Here is a 2,373-nt window from a genome sequence, read left to right as displayed (position 1 = left end):
AGCCATGAACAGATTCTTCTCCAGAACGAAGGGTTCCGCTCTATGAGGTAGAATAATTGGTTACTGTAGATCGTAAATTTGGATTTAGTCTCCCAGAGCGATCTGTTCTGTTTGTTGATTTGTTTTCATCGTTTTAATTGTTTTCTTTGCTAAAGTAGGAAATGTTCCAGCTTGGCTGACATGTTTATGGGCTTGAGTTTTAAATGGCACGTAACCCCCTTTTTTGCCAATGGTAAAGGCAAAAATTTATGGAGGTAGGAAAGGCGAATTCAAGAATCTTTAATTGGGCTCCTCACTCGGCTTAAATTGGAGAACAAGGTAAGAAGTCAATGTCCACTGTCTTCTCTTAGAAGGACTAGTTGTGATTTTAGCTATACAATTTGCATATTTGATGCCTCTTTGTTTCCTGTTGATATTTTTTTTCTTCGGCACCTTGACAGTTCTTATTGACTTATAATGGCATACATCTCATTTCTGTGTTTCTGAAGGCAAAGCTTGCTCGTAAGAAGCCAAACAGTATGGAAAACTATGCTAATGTGAACAAAGACTTAGATATACAGTGGGTGAGGAAAGTATTCAGTATTATTTTTCAATAAATTTGCAAAAATTTCTACATTTCTGATTTTTTTTCAGTCAAGATAGGGTGTACAATAATGAGGAAAAAAAATAACTTTTTTGAATTTACCAAATGGCTGCAATGAAACAAAGAGTGAAAAAATTAAAGGGGTCTGAATACTTTCCGTACTCACTGTATTTCTATTGTATTTTTTACTTTTATGTTTTGTTGTTTAAATTGTGGAAACCCTGCTTGTTTCCTTTCTCTCACTCCTAATTGACCTCTACCCTCTCTGCTCTTAGGCTTCATGGCACCATGTCCATCCGTTCGGTCTTCTACTTCTGTGCACTTTTATACATAATTTTCCTTTCATATCAGCTTCACAAAGTCAGTCCAGTCTCCAAGTTGTCAAAGTCCGATGAAATAAAGAAAGCACCCGTCCATATTCTCATTGTATCTTCTTGGCGTTCAGGCTCTTCTTTCATCGGGCAGATCTTCAATCACCACCCTGATGTCTTTTATCTCTTTGAGCCAGGTCATTCAGTATGGATGAGATTTAGAAAAGAAGGTGCCAAGCTTCTTCACTACGCAGTCAGAGACCTTATTCATTCACTTTTCACCTGTGATGTCACCTCACTACAACATTATGTCAGCGGTGATCGCCAGCACATTTCCAGCATATCTTTCTTCGCAGAAAGTCGAGCTTTGTGTTCACTACCATCTTGCTCACTTCCTCTACCACCTGAGGGCTATAATCGGTCAAAATGTTTCCAACGGTGTAAGAAATCCACCTTCGATGAAATGGAAAAGGCATGTGACACCTACAGTCATAGGGTCATGAAAACAGTACGAATCCTAGATTATTCTGTTCTCCTTCCACTTTTTCGAGACCCTGTCCTTGATCTTCGGATCATCCACCTAGTTAGAGACCCCAGGGCAATAGCATCATCGAGGAAATACTTTGACCTCAGTGTTGATGATCCCATTGTGCTTAAGGAACATGACAAAGCCACAAAAGGACCGGTCATGGCCACAATCTGCAAAGCACAGGCAAATATAAACAAAATGGTCAACACAGCTGGAGATTACCTAAAGAGAAGATATCTGCTCATTCGTCATGAGGACTTGTCAAGAGAACCTATCGCGAACACAAAAAAAATCTATGAGTTTTCTGGACTTAAAATGACTCCAGATTTGGAGCAATGGGTTTATAACATCACACACTTTAATGTTAGGGAAAAGAATGCATTCATGACATTTTCTAGAAAGTCTTCAAATGTTGTTCAACAGTGGAGGAAGACCATGGACTTCAACAATGTGAAGGAGATTGAGGAATACTGCAAGGAAGCAATGGACTTGTTCGGCTACTTGCCAGTGGGTTCAAGAAGTGATCAGCAAAATATGAGCCTGGACTTTGTTTTATAACTTGGGGAGGTTGATACCCTTAGTGATGTGAATATTGAACTTTGAGGTGACATTACTCTCAGTAAAATTCCATCTTCCTGTTTCAGATTTTCGTTTCATATCTCAGGCTAAGACATTCCTTATAGCTGGCCACCGCTGTACAAGTAAGCTGTCTGCCAAATGCTTATGCAGCCCACAGCTATTCCTCAGGATTCCCCATGCAAGCTGGGCTCAGCCAACAGCAGTTCTTCCCAACTTACTGATAAACTGGCTAGCTGGGGAGGAAAGGTAAACCTGCTACTATCAAACCTGTCAGGCTGCAGCGTATCTCATGCATAAACAAAGTTTGTCAAGGTCTAAATTCAACAAGTTCCCTTTTTTCTCCTGACATATTCTGTCAAGAAAGAGTAAAG

General features: G+C 39.8%; 1 protein-coding gene across 1 annotated transcript; it reads left to right on the top strand.

Annotated features, from left to right (window-relative positions):
- The first annotated feature begins 871 nt into the window (after nucleotides 1-871).
- Nucleotides 872-1,981, top strand: LOC141073747 (carbohydrate sulfotransferase 4-like). The gene has a single exon (XM_073561151.1). It carries the CDS (start codon nucleotides 872-874, stop codon nucleotides 1,979-1,981), a length of 1,110 nt encoding a protein of 369 aa, XP_073417252.1.
- Nucleotides 1,982-2,373: the final 392 nt, after the last annotated feature.

The sequence above is a fragment of the Dendrobates tinctorius genome, unplaced genomic scaffold (assembly GCF_039654945.1).
Source record: "Dendrobates tinctorius isolate UK_male_01 unplaced genomic scaffold, ASM3965494v1 ptg000315l, whole genome shotgun sequence".
In the NCBI taxonomy this organism is placed as follows: domain Eukaryota; kingdom Metazoa; phylum Chordata; class Amphibia; order Anura; family Dendrobatidae; genus Dendrobates; species Dendrobates tinctorius.
The sequence above is the reverse complement of the archived record's forward strand: the minus strand, read 5'-3'. Positions and strand labels throughout refer to the sequence as shown.